This window comes from Impatiens glandulifera, unplaced genomic scaffold (genome assembly GCF_907164915.1).
Source record: "Impatiens glandulifera unplaced genomic scaffold, dImpGla2.1, whole genome shotgun sequence".
NCBI lineage: Eukaryota > Viridiplantae > Streptophyta > Magnoliopsida > Ericales > Balsaminaceae > Impatiens > Impatiens glandulifera.
The window spans coordinates 10,455-26,780 of record NW_025919685.1 but is presented as its reverse complement, the minus strand read 5'-3'; the positions used below and the strand labels follow the sequence as shown (position 1 = coordinate 26,780).

At 33.1% G+C, this 16,326-nt stretch overlaps 1 protein-coding gene and 1 long non-coding RNA gene across 2 annotated transcripts; both read right to left on the bottom strand.

Moving 5' to 3' along the window:
• Positions 1-5,547: 5,547 nt before the first annotated feature.
• LOC124918347 (allene oxide synthase 3-like) lies at positions 5,548-7,119 on the bottom strand. The gene has a single exon (XM_047458524.1). It carries the CDS (start codon positions 7,041-7,043, stop codon positions 5,586-5,588), a length of 1,458 nt encoding a protein of 485 aa, XP_047314480.1. The 5' UTR covers positions 7,044-7,119; the 3' UTR covers positions 5,548-5,585.
• Positions 7,120-12,759: 5,640 nt separating this feature from the next.
• LOC124918345 lies at positions 12,760-13,625 on the bottom strand. Its single transcript, XR_007097374.1, has 3 exons — positions 13,376-13,625; positions 13,080-13,299; positions 12,760-13,001 (listed from the first exon to the last, which is right to left on the bottom strand). It is a non-coding gene; the product is annotated as an uncharacterized LOC124918345 (long non-coding RNA).
• Positions 13,626-16,326: the final 2,701 nt, after the last annotated feature.

Sequence of the window (16,326 nt, the reverse complement as noted above, 5' to 3'; positions counted from 1 at the left end):
TTCTGCTGCCTTTGTAAATAAATGCATAGACAAGCCACACAAATCTCTATATCTTATGTTTTGAAGCTCACTCGGATCAACATTATTGTTGTCCCCCACTAGATCAGTTCCAAAATATCCATATTTTGTTGTTCTTGTCCACCTCTTTAATATCAACGCAAAAGGAATCTTCAACACGTCAATCGTCGTAAAAATCTTTAGAATGTGAGCACACAAAATCCTTCCAAATTCAAATTTACAGCAGCAACACTCAATAATATCATCATTCTTATGAACTGTAATTGTATGAGGGTATCTCCTAGTGTGGGGGGTTAATTTATATTTTCTGTGTGTGTCGACATCCTCTAACATTTCTACACCACAATCATGCGACATAAACCATTGTTGTTCAAAGCACTTAAATACCTTTGGAGTGTAAACATTGCATGCATCCTTTAAGATCAAAACTGGATAGTTCAGACTTGGTTTTTGCTGCTAATTGATTTGAAATCAGCTTTTAACACGTCATATCTTCTTTCGTCAATCAGTCTTTTAAAGTGTTTGAAAAATTTTAAGAACTTGTGTTTGTAGGAGTAATACTTTTTTAACACATTGTTCATGCTCTCACTTCTCTGTGTTGTCGTCATAGCAGTACAAAACGTATGTCGTCCATACACTAATGCCCACTTTATCCTAATGCAAAACATACGCTTCAACCAGTCGTTATTTTCAAGCCCATAGTTTGTCAACATTTGATTCCAGGTTTCAAGAAACTCTACCTCTTCATCAAAATTATATATACATGAAGAAAAATCATTCGAAAACTCTCTAAAATTATGAAACACAGAGCTTAGATGTATGGCTATATTTTGAAATATGTGCCAAATACAGAGACGATGATTTGTTTTAGGCCATGTAGACGTTAAGGCCTTAGTCATGACCGCGTATTGATCTGTAAGAATGGTTTTAGGTTTTTTCCCACGCATAGCTGTGGTGAAAGTCTCAAACAGCCATTCAAAAGTCATAGCAGTTTCATCGTATAATAGAGTTGCACCAAAAATAATAGATTGTTTGTGATGATTCACACCTACAAAAAGCGCAACTGGATGACCTTTCTTATTCTTCTTATAGGTCGTGTCGAAACTAACAACGTCTCTGAAGTATGAATAATCAGATCGCATGTTGAAATCACACCAAAAATATTCGTTATCAAATCGTCCACATCAAGTTGAAAATCATTATAAAAACTTGGATCGTCCGATTGTTTTTTCTGTAAATACTCTAATACACCCCCTATATCCCCAAAATTATAGTCTCTGGTTCTTTTTGATCGCAAGTAATTTTTGTAATCATCAGGAAGAAAACTAAGATTGTCTCTGCCACCGATTTGTTTGGCCATTAGAGCATGGGATGCCTTTGGAGGAATTCCCACATGAGTTGTCATCTCAATATGTAAGCATGCCGCTGCAGAAATATTCTTATGGCATCTATATAGATGAGTTTTCTTTGGATTTGCAAGAAGATGACAATGCTCACTAATAAAAGTTACCACTTCAAACTTTCCATTTTCGGCCCTTTTTATCCTCAATTTCGCTTCACAACCGAACCTCATTAAAGAATGGCTACGTTTCACATAAACATCCCGTTTGTTTTTTCCCTGTTCACCCTTTGCACTACAACAAAAAACTCGATCCAGTAAAAAATCATCTTTGTCAGCATGTTTTGAACTACGCCTTATACCAAACCCTATTATTTTAGCGTATGCTAAATAGAATTCGTATGAATCTTCTTTCCTCTCAAATTCCCGACCTAAATGTGGAATCAAGTTGGCTGCGATGTCCTCTAAAGGTTGGCCATTTTCATCGAAATTCAATTGACACCAACAACTCGCACATTTTCTGGTCAATTATAGAACATGGAGAAAATAAATATTGATCTCAACAAAATATGAAGATGGAATGAATGAAATATAAGTGAAGAGCGCTTCACTTCACTAGTATTTACAGCAATCCTATAAGTGAAGAGCGTTTCATTTCACTTGTATTTACAGCGCAATATAAGTGAAGAGCGCTTCACTTCACTAGTATTTACAGCAATCCTAAAAGTGAAGAGCTCTTCACTTTACTAGTATTTACATCAATCTTATAAGTGAAGAACGCTTCACTTCACTAGTATTTACAGCAATCCTATAAGTGAAAAGTGATTCACTTCACTTGTATTTACAGCACAATATAAGTGAAGAGTGCTTCACTTCACTAGTATTTACAGCAATCCTATAAGTGAAGAGCGCTTCACTTCAATATGAATAGAAACATCTTATAGTATTAGAGAACAGAAACACAAAAGTATACCTCAAATCATGATTATTATTCTCGTTCATGTGGATTCCTTCCTGATAATTAACAACAACAGAACATTTCTAGTCAAGTATTCAAAAAACAAACAAAACGTTATGAATAAAACTTGAGAAGAAGATAACATTGAAAAACGTACCATTATCACTCCCAGATTATAATTTAGGAAAATGGATTATTGCAGATATCAATCGTGTAGTATGGAAATCCAGCGAAGAAAAGTCGAAATACTGCTTCATCGGAGAGAGAGAAAATCGTACAAAGCTAGCCGGCATTGCTGCAAGGCAACATTAAATGAAAATAGGTGTTAGGTGGGGTGAGGTGACTTGATATTTTTTGGATTATAATAATAAAATGAATAACATAATTATAAATTAATATTAATCAATGTCAAACGCTTGATCATATAGATAGCGAAGATTGCTTCACAATATTTGACAATTGAAAAACATGTATAGCGCTTCACATTTAATTGAGATTTGTAAATACTTTAGGTGCGCTGGCTGCATATATTGCTATGTCTACTATTAATCAAATATATACTTTACTTTACATGATTCTTTCATGTTCAAAGATTTCATATTTGGTAATTTTCATATTAAAAACTCATTTCATTGTTTATATATTAAATGAATAATGTTTAAAACTACAATACTAAGAACTAAAAAATGAAATCTGAAATCACGAATATAGAAAACAAATTCTATTAGGAATGCAAATATTCATTATTGTCAATAAAAAAAAGTCTACAAATTAAGTAAACAAAAGCTACAAATCACAAGCAGCAATAGATTCAAGCAAGCTTGGGTGAGGAACACCATATTCATCCAAATATGCTGACAAAGGATCCACTGCCTCAAATATCCAAATGACATCATTAACATCGTGACTTGTCTCACCGTATACTACTATAGTTTTGTCGTCCTCGGGCTTAACAAATGGATTCTCCATTTCTTTAGTGGTACCTCGCTCAACAATTACAAACCCTATCAGATCCTGTTTGTAAGTCGGGATGAAATCCCTTACAAAGATAAAAGTGTAACTGTCGAACAGTTTTGGCAGTTGAAAAACAAACAAAACAATTTTAGTTCACCATTTTGTTCTTAATGAAGATATAGAGGAAGAATCAGACCAAACTTACATTGTTCAAATACCGCATTCTGCCAGCTCTTGGACCGCCCACGGCTCCATGATTATCTTGCATAACCTCGTACGGTTCCTCATCAACGTAACTTTTTGATTTCATTGGTGATTTTATCCCTGTACAAAAGCAATTGGTATTTAGTTTCATGTATGTGAAAATGAATATTACGTTAAGACTAACAGAGTCTCATAATCAATTGTAAGGACCCATCTACCATTCAATATTGTCTTCAATACTTTGATAATTCGACCACATCCACCATTAGCATAAGTGGAAGCTATGACATGAGTTACATCGTCTCTCCACCTCATTAACACTGTGGCACCACAATTGTCAGCATATTGCACCATCAATGGCTGTGTAAAAACAATAATACTATCTCTAACAAACATGGTCATTACAATAAAAACTTACATAATATGAACAAAATGATATAGGTCAAGAATAGTAATATATCTTCAATAGATAATTGATTTGGGCAAAAAATCCATTCTTTGCCTACAGTATTTTGGACGATTGGGTTGTTTGTTGCCTGCACATTAAAATAACATGCTTTGTTAATATCAAAAATAAGTTTTCACTACATCAGTCATGCACTAGGGTTTCGTGGAAATAATATACACAACCCTAACTCTATGTACGTTTTCCTAAATACGAAGAATTTTCATTGAATGTGACATTTTCGAAGTAGAGTTTCCTAAATATGAACGAAATAACGACCCCATTGTGCGTACGTAATCTTATGGTTTAGTGGTTTCATAAATATAAAAGAAAAGTTTACTATTTTGGTGTATGTACCATTGTCGAGGCGTAAAGATCTTCTAGTCTGGTAGACGGGGAGCCGGATGCGAATCGCCGTGAAAGGAGGTAGAAGCTTGAAGAAAGAGATGAATCGGGCGGAAGTGTTTTTTATAATAATGATATTAGGGTTTATATATATTAAAACTGTTAATAAAAGTGAAGTAAGCATCGCTAAGTAACTATTTAAGCGAAGTATGCTTCACTGAAAAGCGTCTCTTCATAATTTTTAATTTTTTTTATTACTTTTTAATTAATTTATTTCACATAATGAATGAATAAATGTTTTTACATGACAGTTAAAAGGTATTTACATGGGTGTGTTGTTGGTTTTACATGAACGTCTATGCATATAAACTAATTGAAACGAAGTACGCTTCGCTCGAAAAGCGTCTATTCATTCTGTTTTACATGGCGCTTGGGCAAAGGATGCTTCGCTCGAAAATAGTATATTCATTCCGTTTTACATGGCGCATGGGCGAAGGATGCTTCGCTCGAAAATAGTATATTCATTCCACTTTACATGGCCCTTGAAAACCGTCAATTCATTCATTCTTACATGGCGCCTAGGCAAAGTATGCTTCGCTCGATTCTCTAGACATATAAACTAATTTAAGCGAAGTATTCTTCACTGAAAAACGTCTCTTCATAAATAAAATTTTTATTTTTTATTTATATATATATATATATATAATGAATTCAAGCGAAGTATGCTTCACTGAAAAACGTCTCTTCGTAAATAAAATTTTCAATTTTTATTTATATATATATATATATATATATAAATAATTAATTGAAGCGAAGTATGGTTCACTGAAAAACGTCTCTTCGTAAATAAAATTTTTAATTTTTTTTATATCAAAATATTTTATTTTTGTTAATTAATTTATTTCACATGCATGAATAAATGTTTTTACATGATAGGTAAACGGTCTTTACATGGGTGTATTGGGAGTTTTACATGAACGACGGGTATTAAAAATGATTGAAGCGAAGTATGCTTCGCTCTAAAAGCATTTATTCATTCCGTTCAATAGGGCGCCTGGCGATGTATGCTTCACTCCGTACCACTTCTCTCCATTCCGCATTACATGGAGCCTAGAGAAAAGTTAAATAAATATTTTTTTCTTGGTTATTTAAAGTAATATTAAAAATATATTATTAATATAAATAAAAATAGTTTTCTTTAATAATTAGGTATCTTCAGACTTCAATTACCGTTAGATTATCGTTACAATAATAATTAAAAATATATATAACTTAAAATTTTACAGCAATATATAGAAAATATTAACGGAACAAAGCTGCCGTCAACGCCACGTGGACTTGGTCAACGTCTTGAGCTTCACAGCTGGCCCCAAAAGTATGGTACTAACATCAACTGTAAACGTGTCATACCTCAAGAAGAAGTCCACCAACATTAACCTAGACAAGAGTACCACCAGATTCTTCCCCGCACATTGCTTATTTCCGGCCGTCGGCTCCTCCGTCTCCCGCCCATTCGACCAATAAACATACTTCAAAAGCTTCTCTCCTTCGTCACCCATAAATCTATCTCCGACGAACTCCTCCGGATTCACGAATATCTTCGGATCCTTAGTCGCAAACGGCTGATATCCAAAAATTATCTCACCTTTCTTGATTTCAAATCTCCCATCGTGACTATGAATCATTATATCCTCCTTCGCCGTCGCGTACTGAAATGGAACCGGCGGCTCGATTCTCAAAGCCTCGTAGACAACCGATTTAGTCAGATTCATCTTCTCCAGCGCCGAGAACGATACCCCATTTTCCGATTTAACGATGGTCCTGATTTCATCCGCCAATCGACGGTGTAAATCCTCTCCGGCTAACCCAACCCATTTGATCAAACTTGGAAAAAGAATTTTCATTCCGCCGTAGGAATTGAATCCCGCGACGAAAATGTGGTTATGACAAGCCTCCTCTCGAGATAGCCCTAGCCTCTCCCCGTCATCTAAAACCCTTTTCGCCGACGAATAGAATTGGTCGTAGAGTTTCTGGTAATCTGATTTTACTAAGATTGGCGGAAGCATGAAAGTATGGAGAAGCAAATCTTCGATAAAGTTGGGTATGAATTTCTTGCCTAGAGTCATCAATGGAGAGAGTTGAAAGAGTAGCCATTTATCAAACAATTTTGAGCCGTCGGATCCAAGATTTGTTTGTTTGGACGGGATATCCTCGTCGGAGAAGAAACGGACGACGAAATCAAACGACATTTTATCACTATGAGTGTTGAAATTGTTTTCAGGGACTTTCCCGGAATCGACGTCATCTTCGAGTTCTCTAAGTAGGTCGGACATGCAACTACGGAAGATGGGTATGACTGAGTTATGACGGGAGGCGACGAACGACAAAGCGAATTGCTTTGCGGCGGCGTGAGTTGGTTCTGATGGGTCGAGAAAGGCGCATACTCTGTAACCACCGAAGAGTTTTGTGGATGGCATGTAAGTGCCGTCGAGGATGTTACGTTTTTCAACCTTTGACGTATCGAAGAGGATAGGGAAGCTGACGGCGTCGAGAACGGCGACGACTTTTGGGTTTGGTGCCATGAATGGTCCCGGCGGCATGTTTGTTCGGAAGATGGTGGATTTGTATTTGTCGACTCTGGTTTTGAAGAATTCGTTGGGTCCTTGATTGTAATAGTAATCGAGACGGTCTTTGATTGCTCCGATGAAAGGAAGGCCATAGTTGCCGGGAATTTGTCGGAGAGGGAGGTTTGAGAAATCTGTTTCATTCGCCGGAGACATTTTATTATGGGAAATTTGGGGATGGAGTGGATACACTATAACCGATAACGGTATTTATAGAGAAAGAGGATAATTAATTTAAAAGTTTACATCCAAAACGTTTTTTAGGATCATTCTCTTTCACATTGGCTAAATAAGATTTTTGTTGCCTAATCAAAGATTCACTACTTTACGAAATTAACTCCAAAACTAATAGAGAGATACTGACCCTCTTCATAACTTCAACATATTAGGAACATTCACTTATTGCTTCTTGCTATAAAAAATGCAACTAACTCTACTCAACTCGTTCAAAGATAAATTTGAGTTGAGAATATGTTTTCTAACCTCTAAAAAAGATCAACCATTTAATGAGATGACAATCATATTTCTAAATCACGAATAACAACTCATATTCTAGAAATAAAAAATCTTCATTTTAATTATTTCGCCCCAAGGAATCGAGGCAATCGTTCTTACTTTAAGAATTTAACGCCATTTACTTCTAAGCTAACTATCTTTTATGTGACTTCGGCTTGACCAACAATTAATCACTCGTTCGGTGCTACCACACTTATCTACCTATAAAATATTTTACCATGACAATGACAATTGAATATAATGTTTTTATTTAGAACAAAATAGAATCTTTTATTCCTCGTACACCATCCTAAAATCTTATCAAATGTAAATTAGTAAATTAAAGTATAAAGTTGATGAGTTTATTGATCGACATAAAACACGTCTTGTAGCCAAAGGTTTCATCAACAATAAAATATATGGAGGGACGATTAATGTCATTTTTTCTTGAAATATCTCGTCATTAGTTTATTCATAAACTTGATAACAACAATGCATTTTTTCATGGGTCTCTACAAGAGTAAGTCTATATGGCACAACCATTTGGTTTGTCCATGCTGCAGACTTTCTTAATCACGTATACAAACTTTACGAGACAATTTAGGGTCTTATAATAGTCTCATTAGGCTTGATAAGCTAATTTCTTGATTTTACTTTTGATGCAACTCTTTTCACATATTATATATACCTAAAATGTCTGTCTAACTCTGATAAAATTATTTTCACTAGAAATTCTATTTCATTTCTAAAAAAAATATACTTCAATTAAATAAATTATTTCAGGTAAACTACTGTCTTAGCATGAAAGTCACTCGCATCAAAGATAACTTATTTATTTATCCATTCAAAGATTTAATGATATTCTCACTCATATTATATGCTCCAAACAAAGTCATTACACACTTTGTTTTTGTTTGCTACTCTCTTTATAAATATCATATGATATGACGAATTTTTTTCCTAGTTTATTTTTCTGTCAAAAGTATAGTGGGGCTCTAAATAATGCACACTCACTTATCTAGAGTTAGTTTTTGTTGTCAACTGAGTTTGTCAATTCTTGCCAACTCCACATCTTTTCATTGTAGAACAATTAAATGTATTCTTCAATAGTTTCGTATCCCTCGTCATGGGATCTTTCTCCGTCTAATTTCTCAAGAAAAATAGTTTTTGTTGGCTACTCTCTTTATAAATATCATATGATATGACGAATTGTTTTCCTGGTTTATTTTTCTGTCAAAGTATAGTGGGGCTCTAAATAATGCACACTCACTTATCTAGAGTTAGTTTTTGTTGTCAACTGAGTTTGTCAATTCTTGCCAACTCCACATCTTTTCATTGTAGAACAATTAAATGTATTCTTCAATAGTTTCGTATCCCTCGTCATGGGATCTTTCTCCGTCTAATTTCTCAAGAAAAATAGTTTTTGTTGGCTACTCTCTTTATAAATATCATATGATATGACGAATTGTTTTCCTGGTTTATTTTTCTGTCAAAGTATAGTGGGGCTCTAAATAATGCACACTCACTTATCTAGAGTTAGTTTTTGTTGTCAACTGAGTTTGTCAATTCTTGCCAACTCCACATCTTTTCATTGTAGAACAATTAAATGTATTCTTCAATAGTTTCGTATCCCTCGTCATGGGATCTTTCTCCGTCTAATTTCTCAAGAAAAATAGTTTTTGTTGGCTACTCTCTTTATAAATATCATATGATATGACGAATTGTTTTCCTGGTTTATTTTTCTGTCAAAGTAAAGTGGGGCTCTAAATAATGCACACTCACTTATCTAGAGTTAGTTTTTGTTGTCAACTGAGTTTGTCAATTCTTGCCAACTCCACATCTTTTCATTGTAGAACAATTAAACGTATTCTTCAATAGTTTCGTATCCCTCGTCATGGGATCTTTCTCCGTCTAATTTCTCAAGAAAAATAGTTTTTGTTGGCTACTCTCTTTATAAATATCATATGATATGACGAATTGTTTTCCTGGTTTATTTTTCTGTCAAAGTAAAGTGGGGCTCTAAATAATGCACACTCACTTATCTAGAGTTAGTTTTTGTTGTCAACTGAGTTTGTCAATTCTTGCCAACTCCACATCTTTTCATTGTAGAACAATTAAACGTATTCTTCAATAGTTTCGTATCCCTCGTCATGGGATCTTTCTCTGTCTAATTTCTCAATTCACTATTATTGCATACTTAATGTTGGGTTGGATGTCATGATGCTCTTCGCTCACCTACTAAATTTTGAATTTTGTAGGGGACTCTAAGAAAAGTTATTTCTCGCTCTAATATCGAATATGAATATCATGATCTTGCATATACAATTGTTGTTAATCTTTGTTGGTCTTGCATATACAATTGTTGTTAATCTTTGTTGGATACCATCTCTAATTAATAAAGTTTTAGTTTCACTCTCTTTTTTCTAGTTTTATGGTGCCATAATATTTGTGTCACATTTTTATCAACCAACCCATATTTAATGCTCTCACAAAATATAATAAAATTGATTTTCACTTTATTTGAGAGAGAAGTTACTCATTCATACACACTACTTATTTATTACATCTCTATTGAAGATACACACCTACTCATTTAGTACATTGCTATTGAACATTAAGTAGTTGATATCCTTAACAAATGTGGTGGTCATCAATTTTCCCTTTTATAAGCAAGTGCACAATTTGTGTTTGACAATTTCAATTGGAGGGGATGATAACAACTCATTCAATTTTATCAGTTCCAAAATCGATCCAAACAAAACCCAAAAAAGAGTGATACAATAATTATTAAGTTAAAATCTATTTTATTAATTTTTCCTATTAACCACTCGTTAAAATCCAAATAACCCAAAAAAATGAAATATTAATAATTAAATTTAAATATATTTTATTTTATTTTTTTTTCCTATTAATTAGTTTTCAATAAATCTCATATTATATAGTTTTCAGTTAATTTTATATCAATAAGTTTGATTATTGAAAAAAACAATCAAATTTATATTTATCTTTACACCATTTAGCTACAGGGGCAGCTTAATTAGTAAAGCTCCATACACCAAAGACAACATTTGCTCTAATTTTGTTACTTAAATAAAAAACTAATTTATATCTACCTAAGGAAATAAGATTTATGCACGTGAAATATTTATTAAATTATAAAATAATTTTTTTAATATACCTGACAGCTCAAAAGACAAAATTGAGTAAAGTCAAATATATATATATATATAATGATGCTTAATTTTTAAAATATTTGTATTATCGGATTGAGAGTTGTGGTTAATTTGGATATATTTGTGAGAGTAATGGATACTTGGGTCGGATTGTGAGTTGACCCGCCCATAAACTTAAAATGATTAAAAATAAAATTAAAAATGTTATAGGTATGTTTCGAACTTGTAACCTAACAAAACATGTACAACCCTTTAACCAAGTAGGCTAATAACACTTTTTTTAATTTAACACTAAATTAGATGAACACGGAACGTCAACTTTTTAACTAACTAAAATTTGAAAGTGTCCGGATTACCGGGTCAAAAGTTGTGGTTAATTTGAATATATATGTGAAAGTAAATGGATACTTGGGTCGGATTCTGGGTTGACCCGCGCATAAATTTAAAACAGTTAAAAATAAAATTAAAAATGCTATAAGTATGTTTTGAACTCGCAACCTAACAAAACAAGTACAACTCTTTAACCAACTAGGCTAATAACACTTTATATTTTAAAATCAACACCAAATTTGATGAACGCGGGACATTTTTAAGTAATTAATCTATATATATAAATATATATAATGATGCTTAATTTTGAAAGTATCTGGATTGATGGGTCGAGAGTTGTGGTTAATTTGGATATATATGTGAGAGTAAATGAATATTTGGGTCGGATTCTGGGTTGACCCGCCCATCAACTTAAAACGGTCAAAAATAAAATTAAAAATGCTATAGATATGTTTCGAACTCGCAACCTAACAAAACAAGTACAACTCTTTAACTAACTAGGCTAATAACACATTATATTTTAAATTCAACACCAAATTTTATGAACGCGAGACATTTTTAACTAACTAATCTATATATATATAATGATGCTTAATTTTGAAAGTGTCTGGATTGCCGGGTCGAGAGATGTGGTTATTTGGATATATATGTGAGAGTAAATAGATATTTGAGTCGGATTCTGGGTTGACCCGCCCATAAACTTAAAACGGTTAAAAATAAAACAAAAAATTATATAGGTATGTTTCGAACTCGCGAACGTTGTAACAAAATATTTTTATTCGTGTGCATCGCACGGGGATCTTCCTAGTTTTTTAAATTATTTTTAACGATCAATTTAATAAAAAATCGTTTAAGAATACAATGATAAAACATAAAAACTTAAGTACAAATTTAATTGACTCTAAAATCTTCTAGATGAGTAATAAGATCTCCACAAGAAGCATAGATTACTAGTAGAAAAATGACTATTAAAGACGACGAAAACCGTCGTTAAAAGCCTTAATGTCGACGTTAATAATTATTAACGTCGACGAACAAAGTTGTTGTTCGTTGACACTACAAAACTCGACGTTAAATTTTTTTGATTATTAACCACGGCTTTAGGGGGATGAAGCCATGGTTAATAATATTATTATTAATAATACTCTATTATTAATCACGGCTTTAGGAGAACGTCGTGCTTAATAATACTATATTATTAACCACAGTTTTGGGAGAACGTCGTGGTTAATAATTTTAAACAATTTTAAAAGCCGCTGTTATTTTTTTATTTTCACAAAACCTGTTTCAAATATTTTTACAAAAAAAAGACAATTCATAAATCAAATTAAATCCAAATTCGACAAAATTCTAAAATAGAAATACAAAAATCTTAAATCATATCGTAATGTGAATCACTAATTGGGGAAGAAGGGGATTCCTAGACATGAACGCCTCAAAAGCCTCTTGTTGTGCGCGTACCTGCGCTTGGATATCGTTAATCCTTTGCTCGTGTGCCTCTTTTATGCTTCCTGTTGTGCGCGTATCATATTCAACTCTTCTCGCAGAATCTTTTTCTCCTCCATCAGTGTTTGTTATGACACACACGAGTTGACGCTTGAAGAAGAGTTTTCCCTCTAATCGAGTCTGAAGTGAGTGGGACGTATTCCTGATCCCATCTTTGTCACCCTCCCGTGTCTCTATCATCCTAAAGCAGACTCAAACACCTCGAGCGACGACATATTATGATTTGTTTCTAGCCGCTTGTGCATCACAGTGTACAATCATTGACAATATTAATGTTAGTAATTTTAAACTTAGACATTCAAACTAATACGGTAGAAATGATAACAACTTACGACGGCCTATTGAACAAGTGGAGAAGGCGTGGGAGTCGGATCATCGGCAGTCGCTCTCCTAGTGTGTGTATGTAGGAAGAACTCTGCTGACTAGGGGGTTGTCCCATCTCCCTCTCTTGTACAAATAACATACATATATCATATGTTAGATATTATGTAAATTGAATACTTATACTAAAAATTATCATATCTCGTTCTTTCTGCGAAAATGGTTTGATGTCGATGTGGTGGGGGTACATCAATTTCTTTTTGTTGTCAGCGTTGGTCTTACTTTTTTTCTGCAATTATAAGACAGTAGTTGTTAGTTAATAGTCAAAAAACACATATAATGAAATATAAATGACTATGTACTATACCTTAAACTCATACGTGAAGTAGTGATTGTCAAGCAAATAATTTCAATCTTCGTAATAAAATTTCTGAGGAGGGTTTGTTCTGATTGTGTCCTCGTCATTAATATACGGGTCGATGTAAGTCTTCTTGTTCGCATATCTCCACCTATCTCATGCCTTCTTGTGGCATCGTCTTATCTCTATAGGCTTCAATGGGAGTGTCTGTTGAACTCTCGAAAGGAACCTGAAAAATAACAACATATTTTAGGATTTAAAAGTTTCAAATTATAAGATAAGACGTTAAAAAATATATAACTCACTTAGATAGACTGTCATATATGGTTCAATTGGAATTGGGAGATATCAGACCAATATTTTAGACGATGTGGCACCAACTCGCCTTTCCGGACAATGCTGCCAATATATAGACCAATAGCGAGCGTTATCGCATATAGGCCTTCCATCCAAGTCCTTGAACTCCAACCTCATCTTCTCTCCGGTTCTCATTCTTGCAAGAACTGTGTTTTTGTTCTTCCATCATCCCCTCCTCGATGAAGTCGCTACTGCAAAATAACATTAAAACGATATTTGTTAAAATTTATATAATGATTAAAATATAACGTATAAGTTATTATTAACTGCATGCAGTCTCAGGAACGGAAGAATCTTCCCTCGGGGTGTTAGACTCCTCGAGAATTGTGGAATCTAGATCATCCGGTCTCGCAATATCATGATGCTCTGGTCCCATAAATTACATAGGATCATCGGACTCTACATCATCTGTAAGAGCTCCATCATCTGTAGGAGCTTCATCATATGTACGAGCTCCATCATATGTACGAGCTCAAAAGTTCTTCAAATATCTCGATAGTCTTTGCATTCGGAGCGCATTCATCTCTCTCGATAATCTCGATAGTTTAGGATCCCGTTTAGGTGGCATGATATCTAAAAAAATATCTAAAAAAATATAAGTTAAAATTTTAAATAAGTAATCATTAGATAGTAATCAAGATGTACTTATTAGTTTACACACAAGGGATTGTTCACAATTAAATCTGACTTGTAATGAGCCACGCACATGATCGAGGATTAGTGTGAATTCCCACATTTATACTGAGGCAGATTTTAATGGATGACATTTCTTTTGATTTTGAACCCATGATAAGGACGAAACCATACGACAGAATAATTCGGTGCTTTTATTTAAAGAATATATATAATACACATATAGAGGGCCCAGACCAAAAACCTAGTACACCATGTGTGACAGATCCATTCGGGATTTACCTTCTAATAGAAATAACTTAACAACACATATTAGATTAACATGTTTTTCTACAACAGGTCAATAATAGGTACATAGGATTCTTGATCAGAACTAACATTCTCCTTTTCCCTAGGGGAACCAGCTGATTTTCCTAATACACAACTAATTATTCTTTGAGACAATAAATTAAGTTTATACATATTAGATTAACCCCATTTGATCACCAGTTATTAACTGTGGGGAATTTAGAATACTGTCAAATACACACTCATTAAGAATGGGAAATCTAATTAATAGATGATGAATAATTATGATAGGTTTTGGACACAAGTGTTGGAGGAGCGACAAATTGCATAATGTTTGAACAGCAATCAAGAATATTAACACCACTATAGAATTAAATTTAGAAAATCTTTCCCAATTCCTAATTATCATATCAACAACCATGTATGACCTAACTCCAACATTTCATAATAAAGTCTTTAACAGAGGATGTCATCAGCGATCAAAAAGAAATAATTTTAGTTGTGAAATTAAACCTGGAAGAGAATAATGAGACGAGCGAATGGTGCGGTGTAGGTTTTGCTGACGGCATCGGCAAAATCAATTTTCTGGATCTAATATACGACATAGTTATGACGACATCTTCATGATAATATGATAGATGTAAACACTATCAATCATAAAATTCAACTCACCCTAGTTCCCAACTTATGCCTAAGAAAAAAGTCTTATGTTTGACAACATAAAATTTATTGAAGAAGCATAAATAATGTACATTGAATCTTAGAGTTTGTCCTTTTGAACTTATATATAAGTATGTTTATTTGGTGTCAATTGAGTTTCTCCACAAATTGAAATACATATTTCTCTAATCAAAGTTAGTAACTTGTCTATACAGTCGTTACTGATTACTGAATTTTTTTTTATCAGTAACGACTCTATAGATCCGTTACTGATATATTGAGATTTGTAACGGGGCTATAGTGTCGTTACTATTATTACATATCATTAACGACTATAAAAAGAGTCGTTACAGATAACATGTTTTTCTTTCCATTTTTCAAAATAAGGGTATATGTAACAATTTTACAACGAACCGTTACAGATACCTAGAAACAGTCAATAACGATTCTTTGTATAACCGTTACAAATACCTCATTTAAAAAAACATAAAGAAAAACATGGTATATGTAATAGTTTTACAAAGAACCGTTACTAATACCAGAGTCGGCCCTAGGGTAAGCCCCCGGGCTAGGGCAGCCCACTTCCCAATGTATCCCATTTTAAAAAAATAGATTTCAGTTAAATTTACTTGTTTTTTTAAATGTAAAAAGGTGTAGTGTAGCGGTTGAAGATATAAGTTGAGATTTTTTATTTGGTCACATCACTAGTAAAAAAAGCATCAATAACAACGACAAATGTTGACGGGAATAAAAATCGTCAGTATATAGCACACCATTGCCGACCAAAGCAATAGTGGTAGGTATTTGGGGTTTAATAACGACCACTTAAAAAACCCTCAGTATTTGCGACTTAATAACGACCACTTAAAAGGCTCTCGGTATTGTAACCACTATACCGATAATATTAAGCACTTGATATACCTCCTTAGTTTTAAATAAAAGGTAATATAGTTACATATATCATATATTTTTAAATTAATATATTCTATATCAATTAGCTGAATTATCATCAAATTTAAAATTATTTATTAAATTTTTATTACATATTTTTTAACTCAATATCTTATTTCACAATTTAAGTATCTTATTTACATTATTTTTATTCATAAAAAATATATATAAATTAGATTTATTCTTAAAAAATATATATAAATGAGATTTATTTGTAAATAAATTACAAGTATAATTGAGCTTGTTTGATCGTCTTATTTTTAATGAAAATTAACTGAGTTAATAATTAATGTTAATTTTAGAAAAAAATTGATTTAGAAAAACAATTTTTTATTATATTCCACTCAAATTATATATATATATTAAA

Bases quoted from the DNA above. Each gene is read 5' to 3' on its own strand.
- LOC124918347 (XM_047458524.1), bottom strand. From the start codon at position 7,043: ATGTCTCCGGCGAATGAAACAGATTTCTCAAACCTCCCTCTCCGACAA.